General features: G+C 46.0%; 1 protein-coding gene across 2 annotated transcripts in view; it reads right to left on the reverse strand.

Moving 5' to 3' along the window:
• LOC138649222 (guanine nucleotide-binding protein subunit alpha-11-like) overlaps positions 1-23,548 on the reverse strand; it is a 123,629-nt gene that overhangs the window by 63,735 nt on the left and 36,346 nt on the right. For both annotated transcript variants that reach the window (XM_069739443.1, XM_069739434.1), the window contains exon 2: positions 22,798-22,982. In XM_069739443.1, the coding sequence (XP_069595544.1) occupies positions 22,798-22,982 (185 nt within the window). The remainder of the gene's footprint in view (positions 1-22,797; positions 22,983-23,548) is intronic.

Consider the following 23,548-nt stretch of genomic DNA (forward strand, 5'->3'; position numbering starts at 1 on the left):
TAACAGGAGAAATTGGACCCCAAAAGTTGTTGTCCAATTTGTCCTGAGTACGCTGATACCCCATATGTGGGGGGGAACTACTGTTTGGGTGCACAACAGGGCTCAGAATGAAAGGACCGCCGTTTGACTTTTTCAAGCTAAATTTGGCTGCAATTGAGATAGGACGCCATGTCGCGTTTGCAAAGCCCTTGATGTGCCTAAACAGTGGAACCCCCCCACAAGTGACCCCATTTTGGAAACTAGACCCCCTAAGGAACTTATCTAGGTGTGTGGTGAGAATTTTGAACCCCCATGTGCTTCACTAAAGTTTATAATGCCCGGGCGTGAAAATAAAAAATCCTATTTTTGCCCACAAAAATGATCTTTTAGTCCCCAATTTTTAATTTTCCCAAAGGTAACAGGAGAAATTGGACCCCAAAAGCTGTTGTACAGTTTGTCCTGAGCATGCTGGTACCCCACATGTGGAAGAAAACTAATGTTTGGGCACACGTTAGGGCTCGAAAGGGAAGTAGTGACGTTTTGGAATGCAGACTTTGATGGAATGTTCTGCGGGGCCTCATGTTCCGTTTGCAGAGCCCCTGATGTGCCTAAACAGTAGAAACCCCCCCACAAGTGACCCCATTTTGGAAACTGGACCCCCTAAGGAACTTATCTAGGTGTGTGGTGAGAATTTTGAACCCCCAAGTGCTTCACTAAAGTTTATAATGCCCAGGCATGAAAATAAAAAATACTATTTTTTTCCACAAAAATGATCTTTTAGTCCCCAATTTTTAATTTTCCCAAAGGTAACAGGAGAAATTAGACATCAAAAGTTGTGGTCCAAATTGTCCTAATTACGCTGGTATGCCATATGTGGGAAAAAACTGTTTAGGCACACGTTGGGGCTCGAAAGGGAAGTAGTGACGTTTTGGAATGCAGACTTTGATGAAATGGTCTGCGGTCGTCATGTTCCGTTTGCAGAGCCCCTGATGTGCCTAAACAGTAAAAAAAAAACACAAGTGACATCATTTTGGAACCTAGATCCCCAAGGAACTTATCTAGATCTATCTAGGTGTCGCATTGATAAATGGTGTCCTTGCATATTCCCCTTTTGTAACACACTCGGCACCTTTTTTGCGGCTTACCTTTTCTTCCAGTTGGTGGGACCACCCCCGGAAAATGCTGGCCTGGTACTATACGAGCACCTTCAGTTCCGGAAGTACTGGGGCCCTCTCCTTCCGGAGTGCCAAATATCAGGGCCTTAATCACTACCTCATAGAACTGAAGGTACGATGTATCGGTGTGGCGCGCACACCGTGACAGCAGGAAAGCATTGAGCATTGCAATTTGTACAATGTGCACGGCCAGCTTTTTCTACCACAGCTTGGCCTTTCTCAAAGCACTGTATGGTTGGAGGAGTTGATCAGAGAGATCAACACCCCCCATGCTTTTGTTGTACCACAGTACACAGTCCGGTTTGCAGACCTGTGTAGAGGTACCCCGTACAGTGCTGAGGGCGCTGCCATCACCATGTATGGTGGTCAAGAGAAGGACATCCCTCTTGTCCTTGTACTTGACCACCAGCAGGTGGTCGCTACATTGGGCTTTGCTCTCACCTTTTCTGAGCATTTGCCCAAGTAGCATCTTTGGGAGACCTCTCTGATTTTTGCGGACAGTACCGCAGACTGCGGTACCTCGCGCAGAGAGGGATTTATAGAGTGGGATGCTGGTATAAAAGTTATCGGTATAGAGGTGATAACCTTTATCCAGCAGTGGGTGCACCAAATCCCACACAATCTTCCCAGTCACTCCCAGGACAGGAGGACACTCAGAGGGTTCAATCCTGGTGTCCTTCCCTTCATACACTCTAAACCTGTGGATGTACCCAGAGGTACTCTCACACAGCTTGTAGAGTTTGATTCCGTACCTGGCCCTTTTGTTGGGCAGGTAGTGACGGAATCCGAGCGGCTCCTTAAAATGGAGCAAGGACTCATCCACGCAGATGTCCCTTTTGGGCACGTACACTTCAGAAAACTTTTTGTTGAAGTGTTTGATGACCGACCGAACTTTGAACAGATGGTCAAAGTTGGGGTCATCTCGTGCGGGACACTGTGCATTATCGGAATAATGCAGGAACTTATGGATGGCCTCAAAACGCTTCTGAACCATGACCATTCGGAACACTGGAGTGTTATATAAAATACTAGCTGAAGAGCCCGGCGTTGCCTGGGCATAGTAAATATCTGTGGTTAGTTATAGCACCTCACTTCTCTTATTTTCCAATCACGCCTCTCATTTTCCCAATCACATCTTTTATTTTCCCCCTCACATCTCTCATTTTCTCCCTCACACCTCTCATTTTCTCCCTCACTCCTCTCATTCCCCCCTAACACTTGTCATTTCAACCTCACATCTGTTATTTTCTGATCACTCCACTATTTTTCCTCACTTCTCTCATTTTGCACTCACACCTTTTCATTTTCACCTCACACCTCTCATTTTCACCTCATCACCTCAGTATATACATGTTTGTCATCTCCCTTATATATAGTATACATCTGTATGTCATCTCCTGTATATAGTATATACCTGTATGTCATCTCCCCTGTATATAGTATATACCTGCTGTGTGTCATCTCCCCTATATATAGTATATACCTGAATGTCATCTCCTTTTATATATAGTACTAGCTGAAGAGCCCGGCGTTGCCTGGGCATAGTAAATATCTGTGGTTAGTTATAACACCTCACTTCTCTTATTTTCCCATCACGCCTCTCATTTTCCCAATCACATCTTTCATTTTCCCCCTCACATCTCTCATTTTCTCCCTCACACCTCTCATTTTCTCCCTCACTCCTCTCATTCCCCCCTAACACTTGTCATTTCAACCTCACATCTGTCATTTTCTGATCACTCCACTATTTTTCCTCACTTCTCTCATTTTGCACTCACACCTTTTCATTTTCACCTCACACCTCTCATTTTCACCTCATCACCTCAGTATATACATGTTTGTCATCTCCCTTATATATAGTATACATCTGTATGTCATCTCCTGTATATAGTATATACCTGTATGTCATCTTCCCTGTATATAGTATATACCTGCTGTGTGTCATCTCCCCTATATATAGTATATACCTGAATGTCATCTCCTTTTATATATAATATATACCTGTATGTCATCTCCTCCTGTATATAGTATATACCTGTGTGTCATCTCCCCTGTATATAGTATATATCTGAGTGTCATCTCCTCCTGCATATAGTATATACCTGCATGTCATCTTCTATATATAGCATATACCTGTATGTCATCTCCTCCTGTATATAGTATATACCTGTGTGTCATCTCCCCTGTATACAGTATATATCTGAGTGTCATCTCCTCCTGCATATAGTATATACCTGCATGTCATCTTCTATATATAGCATATACCTGTATGTCATCTCCTCCTGTATATAGTATATACCTGTATGTCATCTCCTCCTGTATATATATGTACCTATATGTCATCTCCTCCTCTATATAGTATATACCTGTGTGTCATCTCTCCTGTATATAGTATATATCTGTGTGTCATCTCCCCTGTATATAGTATATACCTGTGTGTCATCTCCTCCTGTATTAGACCTCGTTCACACGTTATTTGCTCAGTATTTTTACCTCAGTATTTGTAAGCTAAATTGGCAGCCTGATAAATCCCCAGCCAACAGGAAGCCCTCCCCCTGGCAGTATATGTTAGCTCACACATACACATAATAGACAGGTCATGTGACTGACAGCTGCCGTATTTCCTATATGGTGCAATTGTTGTAGTTTGTCTGCTTATTAATCAGATTTTTATTTTTGAAGTATAATACCAGACTTGTGTGTGTTTTAGGGCGAGTTTCGTTTGTCAAGTTGTGTGTGTTGAGTTGCGTGTGGCGACATGCATGTAGCGACTTTTGTGAGATGAGTTTTGTGTAGCAACATGCGTGTAGCAACTTTTTGTGTGTCGAGTTACATGTGACAGGTTAGTGTAGCAAGTTGTGTGCAGCAAGTTTTGCGCATGGCGAGTTTTGCGCGTTGCGAGTATTATGTGTGGTGCCTTTTGAGTATGTGCAAGTTTTGTGTGAGGCAACTTTTGCATGTGTTGCAACTTTTGTGCATGTGGCAATTTTTCCGCGTGTGCAAGTTTTGCGTGTGGCGAGTTTTTCATGAGGAGAATTTTGCACTTGTGGCGAGTTCTGCAAGAGCCTAGTTTTTGCATGTGGCGAGTTCTGCGCGTGGCGAGTTTTGAGTGGTGACTTTTGTGTTTTGACTTTTATGTGGCGAGGTTGGTGCATTTGTGGTGAAATGTGTGCTGAGGGTAATATGTGTTCAAGCACGTGGTAGTGTGTGGCGCATTTTGTGTGTGTTCATATCCCCGTGTGTGGTGAGTATCCCATGTCGAGGCCCCACCTTAGCAACTGTACGGTATATACTCTTTGGCGCCATCGCTCTCATTCTTTAAGTCCCCCTTGTTCACATCTGGCAGCTGTCAATTTGCCTCCTACACTTTTCCTTTCATTTTTTCCCATTATGTAGATAGGGGCAAAATTGTTTGGTGAATTGGAAAGCGCGGGGTTAAAATTTCACCTCACAACATAGCATATGACACTCTCGGGGTCCAGACGTGTGACTGTGCAAAATTTTGTTGCTGTAGCTGCGACGCTTCCAACACTTTTCCTTTCACTTTTTCCCCATTATGTAGATAGGGGCAAAATTGTTTGGTGAATTGGAACGCGCGGGGTTAAAATTTCACCTCACAACAAAGCCTATGACGCTCTCAGGGTCCAGACGTGTGACTGTGCAAAATTTTGTTTCTGTAGCTGCGACGCTTCCAACACTTTTCCTTTCACTTTTTTCCCCATTATGTAGATAGGGGCAAAATTGTTTGGTGAATTGGAACGCGCGGGGTTAAAATTTCGCCTCACAATATAGCCTATGACGCTCTCGGGGTCCAGACGTGTGACTGTGCAAAATTTTGTGGCTGTAGCTGCGACTCCTCCAACACTTTTCCTTTCACTTTTTCCCCATTATGTAGATAGGGGCAAAATTGTTTGGTGAATTGGAACGCGCGGGGTTAAAATTTCACCTCACAACGTAGCCCATGACGCTCTCAGGGTCCAGACGTGTGACTGTGCAAAATTTTGTTTCTGTAGCTGCGACGCCTCCAACACTTTTCCTTTCACTTTTTTCCCCATTATGTAGATAGGGGCAAAATTGTTTGGTGAATTGGAAAGCGCGGGGTTAATATTTCACCTCACAACGTAGCCTATGACGCTGTCAGGGTCCAGACGTGTGACTGTGCAAAATTTTGTTGCTGTAGCTGCGACGCTTCCAACACTTTTCCTTTCACTTTTTTCCCCATTATGTAGATAGGGGCAAAATTGTTTGGTGAATTGGAACGCGCGGGGTTAAAATTTCGCCTCACAATATAGCCTATGACGCTCTCGGGGTCCAGAAGTGTGACTGTGCAAAATTTTGTGGCTGTAGCTGCGACGGTGCAGATGCCAATCCCGGACATACACATATACACACTCACACACACACACATTCAGCTTTATATAGTAGATCTACACTCCAATATTGCCAAATTTCTGGCTTCTTCACGATCCCCATGTGGAGGACTGCACATTTCTGCATCATTTCAACTGCGTCTACAGGAGACCAGTTGGAAAATGATGAACCGGGGTTTTGCTCCAAAAATTTACGAGCATACAAATTAGTTTGCTCCACCATGAGGTTAATAAAATCCTCAGAGAAAAAAGACTTTGAAAAAGTCTGTTTCTGTGAGGCCGGCGGTGTCAAACTTGATTCCTGATTCTGCCACAAAATCAGGAATCAGTGGCTCGTAATTTTCGGGGGGTGAGGTCCAAATGGGATCCGCAGTGGGGAGCGCTCGTTCAGGAATGGTGGGCGCTGCCTCATCTTCTGTCCTGGGGCGTCTTCGTGGTGGTTCCGCAGGACCCGAGGAGGAAGATGAGGAGGAGGAAGAAGAGGATGAGGATGAAGAATCAGAAAAGTAAAGAAAAGTGGGATCCTCTCCCTCGCTATCAGTGTCGGAGGCAAGGAAAGCATATGCCTCCTCCAATGAATAGCGCTGTTGGGACGAACGGGACGAGCAGGACATTTTTGTGTGAATATGGTGCTTGGGTGTACTTTATTGATAACTGTATGTGTATGTGTGGGGGGATAGTGATTTGTGCAAACTATTATATTAAAAGAAAATGCTAAAAGGAGAAAAAAACCTGTAAAAAGAAAAGTCTAAAACAGCAGGCCCTAGCTCTGATAAGTGAACTTGCGTCACTTATCAAAGTTTGGCCACTGCTTGATGTGCGCACGAGGGTCGGGCAAAGGAGGGGGGGGGGGGGGTTAAAAAAAAAGAAAAGGAAAACGGCAGGCACAAACTCTGATAAGTGAACTGCGTCACTTATCAAAGTTTGGCGGCTGCGGAATGTGTGTATGGAGGTTGCGCAAAGGGGCTAAGGGAAAAAAAGCGAGCGCAAGAGTTGATCGGTGAACTACTTCACCAATGAACGCTCGGCGACTGTTAAATGGGTGCAATGAAGGAGGTGCAAAGGGGGGTAAAAAGAGGGGGTAGGGGGATGGGGGTGGATGTGGGGATTGGGCAGGGATCAGTGATCAAAACGTACGGCTGTAGTCAGGTGGCGCAAAGGGGGGTGAAAAAAAAGGAAAACGGCAGGCACAAACTCTGATAAGTGAACTGCGTCACGTATCAAAGTTTGGCGGCTGCGGGATGTGTGTACGGAGTTGGCGCAAAGGGGCTGAGGAAAGAAAAGCGAGCACGAGCGTTGATCGGTGAACTGCGTCACCAATCAACGCTCGGCGGCTACTAAATGTGTGCACGGAGGAGGCGCAAATGGGGGTGGAGGGGCTAAAAAGAGGGGGATGTGGGGATTGGGGTGGATGTGGGGATTGGGGTGGATGAAGGGGGATTGGGCAGGGATCAGGGATAAAACTTACGTTTAGTTGTCTTCTTTCTTTAGCAGGGATTGTGGTGCTACAGGCTGCTGTGGCACCACAATACCCAGCACAGCAGGGAGATCCAGCAGGGAGATCCAGGCACAAGATCCAGCAGGGAGATCCAGCAGTATGACTGCTCTGTAGGAATCCTCAGCTAGATTGAGGACCCCTGCAGAGCGGTCATACACAGGTCAGGCAGGTGACAGACAGGTCACAGAGCGGTCATACTGCTGCTGTGACCTGTCATTGGGGGGATCGAACATAACATCGATCCCACCAATCAGAGCTTTCCTGGTCACCCTGGTAACTGCTGGTGACCTGGCTGTGACCTGCCTAGGATCGGAGCTGTTAGCTCCGATCCTAGGCAGGTCACCTGCAGGGCACAGAGCGGTCACAGCGTGACCGCCGCTGTGCCCTGTGATTGGCGCGATCGACGATGACATCGATCGAGTCAATCAGCCCCTGCAGGCCCTGCTGGGCCTGTGCTAGGTTCTAGCCTAGGATTGGTACAGGGCACAGTGTGGTATTACTGCGCTGTGCCCTGCGATTGGCGCGATCGATGCGATCGGTGATCGCGCCAATCCGGGATGTTTGTGAGACACCGGACCTAGGATCGAGTACATCGGTATTTGATCTTAGCCTGTGACTTCATTGTTTCAGCTGCTCCGATTGGCTGAAACAATGAGAATGGCTGTGATTGGCTGTTCAGAATTGAACAGCCAATCACAGCGATCAGGAGGCCGGGTGGGCGGTGACAATGCCCTGGATGCCGACACCATCTTCCCTAAGGTAAGATGGCGTCGGAATTTTAATGCGATCATTGCAACTTAAGTCGCGGTATCGCATTAAAGGGCATGACATACTATCCCGTCGAGGGTCAGATAGGACCAGGTCACCTCGACAGGATAGTACGTCTAAGGTCAGAGAGGGGTTAAACAGAGCAGTGAGCCGCAGGCTGCAGTCAACTAAATACAGGCTGGGATTAAAGCAGGGGTGGGGAACCTCAGGCCCAAGGGCTGTTTATGGCCTTCATTGACCTTCTATCCAGGCCTCGGACTGTATTTTGATGGCTGCTGGCCCTTTAATTTCTTCTTGCTCTGTGAGCACATGCATGCAGTGTTCACTGCTGAATACTGAGGCGCGTGCAATGAAAGATTATATCCCGACACCAGTTCCAGTGTCAGGACGTACTTTGTAGGTGGATTTAGTGCTCAATTTTTCAGCCCCTGAAGGATATTTAAATATTCAAATGGCCCTTGGAAGAAAAAAATTTCTCACCTCAGGATTAGAGGGATAAAAACCCTCATCTTCAAATAGGCCCCTAGCCTTTACAAGTCAAAAACTGCACTGACAATGTAGTGTGTGTGTGTGTGTATGTGTGTGTGTGTGTGTGTGTGTGTGTAACATTTAATGTCCGTGCATCTAGCATGGAGTATCTTTTTTATTATAAAGTGTTTGTATATTTGTAACATGAAATGTGTGTGTGCATAACAATTGGTGTGTATAATATGTAGTGCATATGTGTAACATATATTGTGTGTTTGTGTGTGTAATGGCCATGTGTAACATGAAGTTTGTGTGTGTGTGTATGTGTATCTAGAATGGCTTGTATTTTATAACATTCATTGTATGTACAGTATTTGTAACCTGCAGTGTGTGACATGTTCTGTGAATAATATGCAGTATGCATGTAACCTGCAGTAAGTGTGTGAGCAATGAAACACCCCCGCCTAGGCAGTGGGATACTTGGTACTGGGTTCGGTACTTAAAGGGATGTGTCACGGCAGCGGTGACCCGGTACCGAGTATCCCACAGCCCTGGCGGGCGTTTCATTTTGGCATCACGAACAGGATGGACCGACCCAGCAAACGGGTCTTGTGTGCCTAAGAGACTGTGCTTTAGGCCGGGATCACACACAGCGAGATACGTCCGAGTCTCGCAGGTTAAAACCCAGCTCTGGCATCGGCACTCCAGAGCGGAGCGTGCAGCCGCACAGCAATACATGGAGCCGCACGCTCCGCTCCGGAGTGCCAGTGCCAGAGCTTGGTTTTAACCTGCGAGACTCGGCCGTATCTCACTGTAGTGTGACTCCGGCCTTATTGAGAAACTAGAGAGACTTTATTGAATTGTGTACCAGAGACTTTAATGGGTTTCTAAAACATCGCCATCAAACATTGCCATAACTGCGTCACACCGTAACTGCCGTCATCACTGTGTCAAACGGTACGCACACTTTGTTTTAAAAATAACCGCCAACAGCTACCAGAAGGAGCGCCGTGAGGAGCGCAGGAAAAGAGGGGTGTGCCATTGTGGGTGGAGCCGGAAGTGAAGACGCCGTACAGCGAAGCCAGAAGTGAGGGCGCCGCAAAGTGCTGGACCGAGCACAAGAGGAACCGCTGCAGACTCCGAAGAGGAGACCCCGGGTGTTACTAGGTTAGCAAGGGAGAAGAGCCATGTCTGACCCAGGAGGAGAATTGGCGGCGGTCACAGCCGCAGGCCCCATGATGCCACTGGACCCCACCACAGTAACTACTCTCATAATGCCGCTATCCATGCCCTATATACCAGGAGCGGCCTGGCTTCCACAATATTCTGGGGAGTCCCATAAACTCAGTGACTTTATAGAAAGTGTTGTGAATTCCGCTCTTGGGCTCCCTCCGGTGGTTGTAAGTGGCACTTTTGTGAGTTCTGCTCTTGGGCTCCCTCCGGTGGTTTTAAGTGGAATGGCTGCTCCTTGGATTTAGCAGTCAGCAGCTGCTTCCACTGATTGTCTATTCTGCTCGGCTATTTAGCCTGGCTCTTTCCTTCAGCTTGTGCCACTTGTCAATGGTTCCTGGTTGGATTCACATCTCTTTGGATTTCCCTGTTATCCTGACCAGTTCAGCAAAGTTAAGTCCTTGCTTGCTCTTTTCTGTCCACAGGTTGTGGACTTATCCGTTCTGTGCTTTCTATGTTTGTCCAGCTTGTCAGTATGAATTAATTCAGTGTAGCTGGAAGCTCTGGGAAGCAGATTTACCCTCCACACCTTTAGTCAGGTGTGGAGATTTTTGTAAACTCTGTGTGGATTTTTTGTAGTGTTTTATACTGACCGCACAGTATTCCATCCTGTCCTATCTATCTAGCTAGACTGGCCTCCTGTGCTCATCCTGGTTTCATTCTGTGTATGTCTTTTCCCTCTCCACTCATAGTCATTACTTGTTGGGGGCTATCTATCCTTTGGGGATTTTCTCTGAGGCAAGATAGTTTTCCTGTTTCTATCTTTAGGGGTAGTTAGATCTTAGGCTGTGACGAGGTGCCTAGGGAGTGTCAGGAGCATCCCACGGCTACTTCTAGTGTTGTGTTGAGCTTAGGGACTGCGGTCAGTACAGGTACCACTTCCTTTAGAGCTCGTCCCATGTTGCTCCTAAACCACCAGATCATAACAGTACAAGTGGCCGTGGGATGCTCCTGACACTCCCTAGGCACCTCGTCACAGCCTAAGATCTAACTACCCCTAAAGATAGAAACAGGAAAACTATCCTTCCTCAGAGAAAATCCCCAAAGGATAGATAGCCCCCAACAAGTAATGACTGTGAGTGGAGAGAGGGAAAAGACATACACAGAATGAAACCAGGATGAGCACAGGAGGCCAGTCTAGCTAGATAGATAGGACAGGATGGAATACTGTGCGGTCAGTATAAAACACTACAAAAAATCCACACAGAGTTTACAAAAATCTCCACACCTGACTAAAGGTGTGGAGGGTAAATCTGCTTCCCAGAGCTTCCAGCTAAACTGAATTAATTCATACTGACAAGCTGGACAAACATAGAAAGCACAGAACGGATAAGTCCACAACCTGTGGACAGAAAAGAGCAAGCAAGGACTTAACTTTGCTGAACTGGTCAGGATAACAGGGAAATCCAAAGAGATGTGAATCCAACCAGGAACCATTGACAAGTGGCACAAGCTGAAGGAAAGAGCCAGGCTAAATAGCCGAGCAGAATAGACAATCAGTGGAAGCAGCTGCTGACTGCTGAATCCAAGGAGCAGCCATTCCACTTAAAACCACTGGAGGGAGCCCAAGAGCAGAACTCACAAAAGTGCCACTTACAACCACCGGAGGGAGCCCAAGAGCGGAATTCACAGCAGGAAAGGCTGTGCAGCCTATTTGAAGTATATCCTCTGACAGAGCATCAAAAGGTCAGCATTCTAATTGGCCAACTAATTGGCGTAGCCCTAAGGGTATGTGCACACGATGCGGATTTGCTGCGGATCCGCAGTGGATTTTTCCGAGCAGAAACGCTGCAGATCCGCACTGTGATGTACAGTATAATGTTATTAAATGGGGAAAAAAAGCTGTGCAGATGGTGCAGAAAAATCAGTGCGGAATTGCTGCGGATTTCAAAGAAGTGCATGTCACTTCTTTTGTGCGGATCTGCAGCGTTTCTGCACCCCTCCATGTTAAAATTCCGCAGTGGCAAAAACCGCAGAAAATCCGCACAAAATCTGCAGCAATTCCGCGTAAAAACCGCACAAAATCCACATAAAAACCGCGGCATATCCACGGCTGCTGATTCTGCCAGGAGATGCGGATTTTGTCTAGAAAATTCTGCACCTCTTTTCTTACGTGTGCACATAGTATAAGAGAGGTAAAATCCTGGCCAGATATAGAAAAAGGGACTGTGCAGCAAATCTTTGCCAAACTTAAAATCACCTTTGACAACCGTTGCAGAAATCAAAATGAAGTTTTTCGGGTTTAAGCAGAGAACACAGGGTAGCATACGGGACTGTGTCCTTGATCTACAGGAGGCACTGCAGGTCATCAAACAAGTTGACCCTAACAGCATACAGGATGGAGACAAGCTCTGAAAGGAGCAGTTTACTGAGGGACTCCTGTCCAGGACCCACAGGACCCAGCTACGCATCCTGGCCTTGCAAAACCCTGACCTGGACTTTGCGCAATTTAAAGACAGGGCCATCTGGGTGCTGCATGAACCTCAGCCCAGCCGCACAGTGCCCCCTAGGCATCCAGCCCTCATGTACCACCAGGAGGTGGCATCATATCCTCAGGTCTCCATTGAGGCTGACGCACAGATCCTGGATGATGATCCTTCTACAGGTCTACGCCTCCAGGTAAGGGAACTGACAAAAAGCGTAGCTGCACTAGCCAGGACCGTGCAGTCCATGCAGGAATCTCCGAAAGAAAAGATCAAGCTGGCTGCCAACCCTGAGGACGTCCCCTGGCAAAGACCGAAGAGGATTCCGCCGACCAGAGGAAGAGATAACGACCGCTATCATCAGGACCGACAACCCATCTGCCGCCACTGCAACCAGGCAGGACATATTGCAAGGTCTTACTGTCATTTAAACGAGCGACCCCTGGGGCAGAGGACCAACCCCCAGGAATAAGACAACCAGGCCCACAAAGTTGGTGAGCCAAGTACATCGGAGGACGACCGGTTCTCCCCATTGTGGTTGACGGCATCCCGATGAACGCTTTATTGGACACTGGTTCTCAGGTGACGACTATGCCTTACATCCTATATAAACGGTACTGGGCTGACACAGACATTACCCGTGGCCCAGATATTGATTTACCAATAGTTGCCAGTAATGCTTAGCCTTTGCCACAGGTGGGGTACAAAGAGGTCACCATTAAGGTGGGGCGGGTAGAATTGAAGGCCCAAGGAATGGTGATTGCTGATATTGATTGACGTGAATGTAACCCTATGATGACCATTGGTACTGTCATTGAAAATTGTCTTGCCGAGGTTAGTTATTGTCTTGTTACAACAGGTGGCCGAAACTGCTGGTTCAAGTGAGCAACGTGTCCTACAGAAATAAATCAGAGCTCTGGTGCAGAGACAACAGGTAGAATTATCTGGTGAAGTAATTGGACGTGTCACAGTGAGTGATCCGATCCCCATTGCAATACCCCCCAGGAGTGAAATGTTAATATGGTGTCGGACAGCAATAGGCCTCAGAGGTAAAGACTACCAGGCCCTGGTGGAACCTGTGTATTCAGATAGTAGACCCACAATCCTGACAGCCAGAGGGATGGTTGATGTCCACAAGGGGAGGGTACCAGAAATTTTCCATAACTGTGGAGAGAAAGCGGTACACTTAACCAGATATGCCACAGAAAACTTTATGTGCCAAACATTAAGTCCTGTTTTTTATTACATCAAATACTTATTTTGTGCAATAAAATGCTAATTAATTATGTAAAAATCATGCAATGTAATTTCCTGGATTTTGTTTTTAGATTCTGTCTCTCACAGGTGAAGTGTACCTACGATAAAAATTACAGACCTCTACATTCTGTGTAGGTGGGAAAACTTGAAAAATCGGCAGTGTATCAAATACTTATTTTCCTCACTGTAAGTAGTAAAATTTACAATATTGAAGTCATCTTTAATCTGCAGGCAGGTATTCGCTGTATGATATATGCATCTCTCCAATACTAGCCACTATTTCCTATGTCTAATTCCTGTTTTTGGTTGGACAGCATGACTAGTATAAATTGTCTGTCGATACCTTTTAACAATGGGTGTTATAGAAAGAACAAAACCTTTTTTTCTGTCTGTGTCAGGCCTATTTAGAGTTAAATAGTTTTAGTGCTCTCATTTAATTAATCTCATAGTTTTAAGGTTGAAGGTAGACATTGATTTCAATCTACTGTATATCCTAACATATTGATCCAAAAGATGGCAAAAACTCCATAAGGCAAATGCTAATTGCCCTATATTAGGAAAAAAATTACTTCTCGGCTCAACATACAACAATTAGACTGGTTCCCTGGATCAAAACCCTATCACAGGATTTAGTGGCCATAATCTGTGATATTATAGTTACTGAAGGTATGGAGGTTGTTGTCCAAAATCTCGCAATACGTGACCCCATCCATCCTCCCTTCAATATGGTGAAGTTGTCCTGTCCCCTTTTCAGAAAAGCACCCCCAAAGTATGATGTTTCACCCACCTTGCTTAACAGTTGGGACAGTGTTTTTGTGGTTGGGGTTGGCACCTTGCGTGTCATGCAGGATTTTAATTGATGACGGCGTAGTGTTACTATCTGTAATGTTTGAGACTGGGATCCCAGCTATCTTCATGTCATTGACCAGGTCCTCTCGTGTAGTTCTGTGCTGATTCTTGATCTTTCTCAGAATCATCCTTACCCCACGAGGCAAGGTCTTGCATGGAGCCCCAGACCGAGAAAGATAGACAGTCAGCTTGTGTTTCTTCCATTTTCTAATAATTGTGCCAACAATTGTTGCCTTCTCACCAAGCTGCTTGCCTATTGTCAGGCAGCCTATCCAAGACTTGTGCAGATCTACAATTTTGTCTATGGTGTCCTTAGACAGCTCTTTGGACTTGGCCATGGTGAAGAGGTTGCAGTGTGATTGTTTGAGTGTGTGGACAGGTGTATTTTAAACAGGTAACGAATTCAAACACGTGCAATACAAATAATGAGTGCAGAATAGGGGGGCTTTTTATAGAAAAACTAATAGGTCTGTGAGAGACAGAATTCTTGCTGGTTGGTAGGTGATCAAATACTTATTTCATGCAAGAAAATGCAATTAAATTATGTAAAAATCATACAATGTGATTTTCTTGTTTTTTTTTTAAGATTCTGTCTCTCACAGTTGAAGTGTACCTATGATACAAATTACAGACCTCTTGTCACGATTCCTCTGCTCAAAGTGTCGGGGGGCTCAGTGATAAACAGCTCTGTCATCCTATCCTGTGCTGCGCTGGGGTGTGCTGAGCTCTCGGTGCTTTGATTGACAGCTCAGTGGACCTGAGTCTGGTGGGTGCAGAGATTTCCACAGATGCTCCCTGCTCTTGGTAATTGCCCTGCTATTTAGCTGAGTTGTCTGGTCCAGATCACTGTCAGTCAAAAGCTTGTTCTAGACTTGTGCTGTCTGGTATTTCCGTCTTATCTGTGTACTGTAAGTTTTGATCTTCTGCTGTTGACCTTTGCACTGTGTTCTAACTACCCGTTTGTTATTGCCCATTTGATAATCCGCTTCTCTGGTATTCTGACCCTGACATGTGACCTGACTTAAGACTTTGTATTTTCCTTTGGTTTACTATGTGCTCTATTGGTATTGACCCCGGAACGTCTGACTTCACTGACTTACAGCGTGTCCATGGGTTGTAACTAGCGTTACACCTCTCCATTCTTTGCAGGTGGGAAGACTTGCAAAATTGTCAGTGTATCAAATATTTATATTCTCCATCATAGATATTGTAGTGAAAAATGACCATTGTAGCTAAACAGATACTCAGAGGGGAAGGCGTCCTTTGTCTACCTATTATTCACCCTAGTGTTATAGCAGGATGTCAACTGGTTGTCATAGCAGCTTAGCACTTAAGAAAGGCCCTTGTGTCTTTTATATTTGCAATCCTGTTAGGGTTTAAGGTTTTTTGGTATATTATATGAGTGATCAAACAACCATATATTGAACTCCTGATAAAAAATGTATATATTGTGAGGCAGTGACCCCTGTTACAGCTAGGGGGCACTGTATGTGCTCTCCAGAATGTGCAAGGAAGCGTAGTGAGGCCATGAGGGCATGCTACAGACACAGCTGTGGCTGTAATTAGAAGAGTGAAGCAGTGACTGATTAAAAAGCCCTGTAGTACTGGGGGAAGGGTGTCAGTGTGTTCTTGGAAGCAGACAGGGCAGTTGTCTGCAGAGCTCTCTCTGTGTGGAGCAACACAGAGGCTAAAGGAACCAGAGAGACTGACACCCTGCGTCTTGGGCTGTCTTATGTGTACCCGGCTGCATTCCAGAGGATAAAGAGTGCAGTGCGCTGAGTGAGTACAGAGACTTGTTACCGGCGTGCGGTCATCCAGGGAAACTGGACAGAGGGAAGTTCGGCCTGTGTATTGACTGCGTCATATAGCCATGCATTATTAATGGACTGTATGAAGAAGCTGAAAACTATATTGACTGTGTGAAGAAACACAATAAAAGAACGTTTTTGTTTGAACTTGCTTGGGTCACTGCCGTTTCACTGTGCATGGTCCTACCGCTGCATCACAATATATATATATATATATATGTGTGTATATATTGTAGGGGTTGTACTCGCTCGGATGCATAGGAGGAAACTGTAGGCACATTCTCTTCAGCGTTCATGTAGGTTTATTCACTCCATAAACCATTTAAGTCAGCAACACAAGGGTAAACAGTCTTACATCAGACGGAAAAAGTCCTCAGTGTCCATAGTAGAGCTCCGCTCTCTCTCAGACCTGTAAGCATTCAGGCTGTGCCATGTCCAGCACGTAGGCTCTCCAGCCTAATGATGGTCTCTGTGTGTTGTTCAGGATGCCTGTCCCCACGTGGAACCGTCCAACACACAGGCCACTCTGCAGTGTCCAGCCAGGACACATGGAATTTTGTCCACCCTGACAGACTTCCAAACACTCTCACACCATGTGCTACACACCTCCATTATGTAGCCTGAAACCACACCCATTGGTGAGGTTACGTCACATGATTAGACATGTGGTTATGACCTCACCACAGGTCCTGAAACAAACATAGACAGGCATGGTTATATCCGTTACCCAGGGGTGAGGTATATGCGTAGCCAGACCCTCCCATCTCTCATAGCTACCCGACCCAAATATACCAAACAATTCCTTATTGCTTTATGTGCATTAAAGAAAACACTCCGGGTTACATCACAGCGACAAACCTTCTCTGTGATACATACCTCCCATCGACTATACAACCTTTAGCCACGCTACATACCTCCCCCCTCTGCCTAAAGCCGTGGGGCTTGGCACTTGTTCTAAACCGACTAACGACCCCTCTCAGTCGTCCCTGACAGTCAAACTGTCTCTCTAATTCAGAGCCTGTTATTGAACCGTTTCGTCGGCATTCGTCATCCCTTTCCGTCACATCCTTTGATAACGATGACCCCTTGTCATCTCGTCTGCTATAGGATCTCCCACTTAGGTCACTGAGCCCTGAACTAACTGAGGAGTCACTACTTCTAACTCTTCCACCTGACCACCTTCGGTTCTCTCTCGGTTCTTGACCTCTCCTATTGTCTTTCTTCGGAGAGCAGCTCTTCCCTTTACCTCTATATCCTCTGTTAACTTCAGCTTGAGGACTTCCAGTCTTTAGAGAACCTCTTCGCCTCTCTAGACCACGAGTTGAAGGTGGTGGCAACCTGTTTGCCAATCCTTGCAGCTCTATATTGATCTGCTCCCTCTCACGTCTTAGCTGCTCTATCTGTTTCAGGTATGCCACACGATACCCCAGGAGCATTTGGCTCTCCATGGATCCGACGACAAGGAATGGAACCATCCCATCTTCACCCACGACCTGGGCTTCATCATCAGCCAGAATGCTCACTCTCATATAACACCGGACCTATTCACCATCTCTTGCATCACCTTGCCAAATCTTCCGATGACTTTCCCCACCAGACCTCTGGGCACTTGCACGACATCTTCTACAATACCCAACCGACTTTGAGCTTCTCTTGCTAGCTCCAGACGTCGAGCGGCTTCCTTATTCTTCAACATGATCATTTGTTTTGTGCGGAGGCATTGTAGATGTATCTCTCTCAGGACAGCCACCCGCTTCACTGTGACTTCCTTAGTGGACAGTATGACCAGTTGATGGGTCTCAGGTGCCCAGTGCACCCTACACGCGTCGACCGCCTTTTTAAACACTTCATGCACCTCCTCTCTGGCACACGCTTCTTGCATGTCTTTGGGTACGTCTATTACGCACTTGAAGATCGAAGTCTCACCTTCTTGGTCATATCGTTGGACCTCCTCGTCCTCAGCGCAGTTTTCCAAGACCTCGATGTCCTTTGTTTGGCCATCTGCGTGGCACTTCCCTTGCTGGATTTCTTCCTCCGTGGAGGCCTCTTCTTTGGTCAGCCTCTCCAGCTTACTCTCATTCACCACGATCAGATCGGGAGAGCACAACAGTTCGATTTCCCAGTCATCTGTGGATTTCTGGAGCTGTTGATTAGTCTCCTTTGTCTTGAGCTCTTGGAGAACTTTATCTTGCTCTTCTACCAAGCAGCGATGCTCATCCTCTCTCTGGAGAAGCTCCGGCTGATTCTTCTCTTGGGCCTCTCTGAGCACCTCCATATCTTTTAATACGGCCTTATTTATGGTTTGACATGCTGATGCTGACAGGTGACCTCTGAGCTCAGCGACTTCCTTTTCCAGCTCACCCACTCTGTGCTCAATCACCTCTCTCAGGACCCTTTCTTGCTCAACTATTTCTTTAAGCAGCTCTATCTCATGGTCCTGCTCTCTTTTGGCCAGCACATGTCGCACCATCACCTCTTTAATTAGATTTTCAGATGGGGTCTCTTGCCCACCCACACTCTGCCTCTTCAGAGTTCCACCTGTTTCTTCGGCATCAGGTACTTCATCATACTGAGCCACTTCACTCTTTGCGGGCATTGCAGATGTGGGTCTACTACAGGTCTGTTCTAACCCCAGCCCGTCACTAACCACCTCAGTGCTAGGGTTTGTCAGAGATAAAGTGACCCCCTCATCAAGGACAATAACGTTATCTGCACCTGACCCTGTCTCTTCCTCATCATCTTTCTTCTCAGAGGGTATAACTTGTCCCGCCTTTCTGCGGCCCCCGCGACGTGATGAAGATCTGTGATTTTTACTCGGCTCCTCCTTACTGCACTCCTTTCCCTTTGTGCTCGAGTCACAGTCTGAATAGGAGTCACCCCCTCTCACTCTGTCATCCTGGAACAGCAATTCCCCATTTAAACACGTGTCAGACCCACACTTTCTTCCAGTCACCCGGAACTCTGGACTATCGATTTTAGCTGTCGCTATCTCCTTTTCACACATCACACAATCCGGAATCACTACAGCCGCCTGTTGTGGTGGGGCTCCCTTAGAGTCATTCTGACTCCGTTCTGAGCAATCAGACTCTCCCCTTTCCTCCCACAAGTCCCAAAACCTTTCAAAGTCCTGGCCTATTACAACAGGGAATGGTAAGTCTGGGACTACAGGTACATCATGGCTGGCAATAAACGTGGGCATCTCAATGATTACCATGGACACCGGATAATCCCTAGCGACCCCATGAATGCATAGAACTTCCATCTTCCTTCCGGGAATCAGATAGACAGGGAGTGTGGCGTTCACCAGCGTCACCAGGCTCCCTGAGTCCAGAAGTCCAGTTACGCACACTCCATTGACTTCTACAGAACAACTCTGTGACATCTTGTCAGATGGAAAGTCAGTACAATATTCCGGACATGCGCTGTTCGAACACTGAATGAACCCGACAGCAGTCCATGAGCACATTCGCCGCCACCCCTATTTGGGTCGCCGCCCCCTTTTTGGACTCCACCCCTTTTGGGTTAACACCCCCTTTTAGACTCCACCCTTTTAGGGCCACCCCCCCCCTTGTGGGCTATTTTCTCCTTTAGGGCCACCACCCCCTTTAGGGACTCCACCCCCTTTTGGGCAACTACCCCCTTTGGAGACGCAGCCCCTTTTTGGCCAACCATAATTATTTGGGGTCACCGCTCTGTTTTGGGACTCCACCCCACTTTTAGGGACACCACCCCACTCTGGGGTACACCCTGTGGACTTCCCACAGAACTCTCAGGCCCCAGTACGCACAGCACACCAATGTGACTCTGGCCTGGCACTGGCCCTTTAAGAGTCTGCACAACCTAAATCAGCAATGTTTTTTTTTTTTTCCTCTTTTTAAACTTCACAAGGCTCTGCACCGCAGACTTCGTGAACCCGCCGATCCACAGCAAGCCGCTTGTCACCTTCGTGACCCCACCGAGCCACAGCAAACTTCGTGACCTCACCAAGCCACAGCAAGCTGACTCTCAAGAATAAAAAACTCAGTCTCTCACTGACCTCTGGTCAGCATAGCACAGACTCCTGTCTGTTACAAAAAAATCACTGATCCCGATCAGCACAATACACGGTTTTCAGACCGTTACCCGCTGGCAACCTGCACGGGTTCCTGGACACCTCTTGGCCTCAGAGGTGCCCCAGACACAATGTCTCCTTCTTTGCTTCACACTGACCCCGGTCAGCACACCATGGATCTCCATTCGTTCTCAGCTTTACAGCCCAAACACATTTTCTCACTGATCCCAATCAGCATAACACGGATCTCCATCCGTTACCTGTTGGTGCAGCACAGGTTCTTGGATACCTCTCTTCTCCTTGAAGGTATCCCACGAACAACAGTTCTCACTGGCCCCGATCAGTATTTACTCACGGTTTTCAAGACCGTCCAATCCTCTGGCTCAGACCAGCCAGCGCTGCAACATGTGCTCCTTGGATCGTTCCCCGCATTCTCCACCAATTGTAGGGGTTGTACTCGCTCGGATGCATAGGAGGAAACAGGAGGCACATTCTCTTCAGCATTCATGTAGGTTTATTCACTCCATAAACCATTTAAGTCAGCAACACAAGGGTAAACAGTCTTACATCAGACGGAAAAAGTCCTCAGTGTCCATACTAGAGCTCCGCTCTCTCTGAGACCTGTAAGCATTCAGGCTGTGCCATGTCCAGCACATAGGCTCTCCAGCCTAAAGATGGTCTCTGTGTGTTGTTCAGGACGCCTGTCCCCACGTGGAACCGTCCAACACACAGGCCACTCTGCAGTGTCCAGCCAGGACACATGGAAGTTTGTCCACCCTGACAGACTTCCAAACACTCTCACACCATGTGCTACACACCTCCATTATGTAGCCTGAAACCACACCCATTGGTGAGGTTACGTCATATGATTAGACATGTGGTTATGACCTCACCACAGGTCCTGAAACAAACATAGACAGACATGGTTATGCCCCTTACCCAGGGGTGAGGTATATGGGAAGCCAGACCCTCCCATCTCTCATAGCTACCCGTAACCCTGACCCAAATATACCAAACAATTCCTTATTGCTTTATGTGCATTAAAGAAAACACTCCGGGTTACATCACAGCGACAAACCTTCTCTGTGATACATACCTCCCATCGACTATACAACCTTTAGCCACGCTACAATATATATATATATATATATATATATATACATACACACACACACAGGTGCTTCTCACAGAATATCATCAACAAGTTAATTTATTTCAGTTATTCTATGCAAAAAGTTAAACTCATATATTATATAGAGTCATTATAAACAGAGTTATCTATTTAAAATGTTTATTTCTGTTAATGTTCATGATTATGGCTTACAGCCAATGAAAACCCAAAAGTCATTATCTCAGTAAATTAGAATGATTAACTAAAACACCTGCAAGGGCTTCCTAAGCATTTGAAAAGGTTAATTAGTCTGTTTCAGTAGGTTCCACAATCATGGGAAAGACTGCTGACTTGACAGATGTCCACAAGGCAGTCCTTGACACACTCCACAAGGAGGGTAACCACAAAAGGTCATTGCTAAAGAAGCTGGCTGTTCACAGAGTGCTGTATCCAAGCATATTAATTGAAATAGGTGCACAAGCAACCGGGATAACCGCAGCCTTGAAAGGATTGTTAAGAAAAGGCCACTCAAAAATTTGGGGGATATTCACAAGGAGTGGACTGCTGCTGGAATCATTGCTTCATGAGCCATTACACACAGACATATCCATGACATGGACTACAAGTGTCGCATTCCTTGTGTCAAGCCACTCATGACCAATAAACAACACCAGAAGCGTCTTACCTGGGCCAAGGAAGAAAAGAACTGGACTGTTGGTCAGTGGTCCAAGGTGTTGTTTTCAGATGAAAGTAAATTTTGCATTTCATTTGGAAATCAACGTCCCAGAGTCTGGAGGAAGAGTGGAGAGGCACACAATCCAAGCTGCTTGAGGTCTAGTGTGAAGTTTCCACAATCAGTGATGGTTTGGAGAGCCATGTCATCTGCTGGTGTAGGTCCACTGTGTTTTATCAAGGTCAAAGTCAGCGCAGCCATCTACCAGGAAATTTTAGAGAACTTCATGTTTCCTCTGCCGACAAGCTTTTTGGAGATGGAAATTTCATTCTCCAGCAGGATTTGGCACCTGTCCACACTGTCGAAAGTACAAATACCGGGTTTAAAAACAACAGTATCACTGTGCTTGATGGGCCAGCAAACGCGCCTGACCTTAACCCCATAGAGAATCTATGGGGTATTGTCAAGAGGAAGAAGAGACTCCAGACCCAACAATGCAGACGAGCTGAAGGCTGCTATCAAAGCAACCTGAGCTTCCATAACACTTCAGCAGTGCCACAGGCTGATCGCCTCCATGCCACGCCACATTGATGCAGTAATTGATTGCAAAAGGAGCCCCGACCAAGTTTTGACTGCATTTACTGAACATACATTTCAGTAGGCCAACATTTTGGATTTTAAAATCATTTTTCAAGCTGCTGTTATAAAGTATTCTAATTTACTGAGATAATGACTTTTGGGTTTTCATTTGCTGTAAGCCATAATCATCAACATTAACAAATAAACACTTGAAATAGATCACATTGTTTGTAATGACTATTTAATATATAAGCTTCACTTTTTGTATTGAATGAACTGAAATAAATTAACTTTTTGATGATATTCTAATTTTGTGAGAAGCACCTGTATCTAGTTACACCTCTCCTGCTGTCCACCTTTCTTTGCTGCAGTAGTGGCATCATGCCTACAGCTGCAGCTCAGAAGTGGCACTGGAGCAGGGCTGGCAGATGGTTTCAATATTTGCATTCACTTCAAGTCTTATAACTATAGAACTTCAAAACATGAAATCCACTTATAATGTACATACTTCTTAAACTGCTTTTAGATATTAGTATTTAATTACTGAACTACTGTTACCTTATTTTCCTCCCACACATATGGCACCTTGAGGATCTCCATAGCATCCACCAAGGACTGTGCACAGGTTATGATATTCTGATATATAAGCTTGGAATAGTTTTCACGATCTTGGTCTGAGAAACCAGATCCATGGAGGATTCTCATCTGTTTAATAAATGTGCTTTTTCCACTCTCCCCAGTTCCTGTAAGATACGACACAAATGCTTTAAATTGGTAGTCTGGTCAGAATATATTGATGACTTATTCGTATGAAAGATAATGTCAGATTGCTGGCATCCCACATCCAACATCCCATCAGCTATTACAAGCATTGAAGGCAACAGTATATAAACACTTAGCTTGGAGCTAAATTATGCAGCTATACTTAATGTGTAGAAGACTAGGAGCTGATCTGCCATCTTTGTCATCAGCCACTTTATGTTGAATGGAGTTGATCCCTGTTACATGTGTTTACATTCAACCACCCCCATAGCTTGTAACTGCTGATTGGTGTGGGTGGCAAACATCAGACCCCCACTGACCTGATAATAATGACTTATGGCCATATTAGGATTTAACACCTTATGGATAGGGGATCAGAGAATACAGCTCTATAGACATAGATATAGAAAAGGATCTAAATCTTATTGTGGTTTACTGCTACAATGCTGAAGCACAGTTGAAATGGAAGTTGTAGTCTCAATTTGTGAATAATAATGCAAAGATTTGTGTGATAGGAAGGTCCTGGACCTGCGGAGTCAGTGTAACC

This window comes from Ranitomeya imitator, chromosome 1, assembly GCF_032444005.1.
Source record: "Ranitomeya imitator isolate aRanImi1 chromosome 1, aRanImi1.pri, whole genome shotgun sequence".
NCBI lineage: Eukaryota > Metazoa > Chordata > Amphibia > Anura > Dendrobatidae > Ranitomeya > Ranitomeya imitator.